At 35.7% G+C, this 1530-nt stretch overlaps 1 protein-coding gene across 1 annotated transcript; it reads left to right on the plus strand.

Moving 5' to 3' along the window:
* Positions 1-93: 93 nt before the first annotated feature.
* LOC112457797 (NKAP family protein UM04995-like) lies at positions 94-999 on the plus strand (the record flags this gene model as incomplete). The annotated part of the gene is made up of 1 exon (XM_025021032.1): positions 94-999. A coding segment is annotated over exon 1 (906 nt), but the record flags the coding sequence as incomplete, so codon positions are not given.
* Between the last annotated feature and the right edge of the window lie 531 nt (positions 1000-1530).

Consider the following 1530-nt stretch of genomic DNA (forward strand, 5'->3'; position numbering starts at 1 on the left):
AGATATTCGCCTACAGAAAGAGAATTATTAGCTTTAATTTATGCTGTAAAACATTTTCGACCTTATGTTTATGGACGTAAATTTACATTAGTAATGGATCATAAACCATTAGAATGGTTAAATTCAGTATCTGATCCTACGTCACGATTAATGAGGTGGAGACTAAAATTAGCGGAATACGATTATCAAATAAAATACAAACCAGGAAAAATAAATAAAAATGCTGACGCTTTGTCCAGGAATCCTATCGAAGAAATTAAACATGTATATCCTTTGAATGCAAAACGAGCATTATCATCTTCAAGTGAAGCCTCAGTAGGGCAAGAACATAAAAAACAAAAAACATTTCACCCGAGTTTTAAAAGAGCAATGGAAAGTGAAGGATCAGGAAATCCAGCACCGCATAAAAAGAACAGACCTGATGAACCATCTCCTTATATAGATTCAGATAGTGAAGAAGAAATATCACCTAGAAGTAAATTTTTAAAAGCTTTAGACAGTAGCAGTGACAGTGGAACAGTTTCATATTATTATGAAACCGACTATGATACCGACGATCCAGAAATATGTCAAAAAGGTGAAAAAAGGAAACATGAGAGTAGCTCTTCTACCCACATAAGACGCAGAAAGCGAAAGCATAAGAGAACAAAGAAACACCGTAAAGATTCCAGTCCAAAGAAACTTGACGAATCCCATGATGACAGTAAAGACGCAATGTTGCATGTGGATGAAGCTGAAGGGCGCGGCCCGCAAGAGCGTCTTAGCGATGACGACGCCGCCTATGAGCCGCTGCAGGAAGCAACCGCTCCCGACGACGCACGCGCTTCACGCAAGAGACCGAGCGGAAGCCACACAACGGGTGTCCCGAAAAAACGAATCGATGATAAAAAATTTTATAATGAAAAAGAAATGCATAAACAACAAGAGGAATCTGAAGATGAGGCTATGGAAATAACATCACAATCTAGCGACAGCCATCAAAAACACACTAATATTGAAGTACAGGCTGACGTTCATGCACCACCTTCGCATATACAAATAATACCAAAATCAAAAGTAAAAATTGATAAAAATTTACCAAAATTGCCAGATGACATTGACGCTATTGAAATAATAGAAGAAAATATACCATTAAATAAACAAGAATTAAAAACAATGGAAGTAGATACTGATAATGAAATGGATTATGAAATAAATAAAAAACCATTAGGATACCGTGAACAAAAAACGCCGAGCGATGATTCGACAGACGAAAGTAATATGAATAGAATATTTTCACCTCCTTCATATAATGCAGTTCCTAAACCTTTACAAATAAGCAATAAAAAATCTACGGAAACAAAAGCCACTACTCCTAATAAAAAACCAGTAAATAAAAGATTTCCAAATAAAAAATTAAGCAAGAAAACAAATAAAAAAAACTAACTTGAAAGAACGAACACCACCGAAAGAATTACAGAGACCAAGAATAAGAGAAATGGAAGTTACTTCTGTCAACATTATAGACTCCCGAGATCACATATGGATGAG

This window comes from Temnothorax curvispinosus, unplaced genomic scaffold (genome assembly GCF_003070985.1).
Source record: "Temnothorax curvispinosus isolate PA1 unplaced genomic scaffold, ASM307098v1 QBEX01008296.1, whole genome shotgun sequence".
Taxonomy (NCBI): domain Eukaryota; kingdom Metazoa; phylum Arthropoda; class Insecta; order Hymenoptera; family Formicidae; genus Temnothorax; species Temnothorax curvispinosus.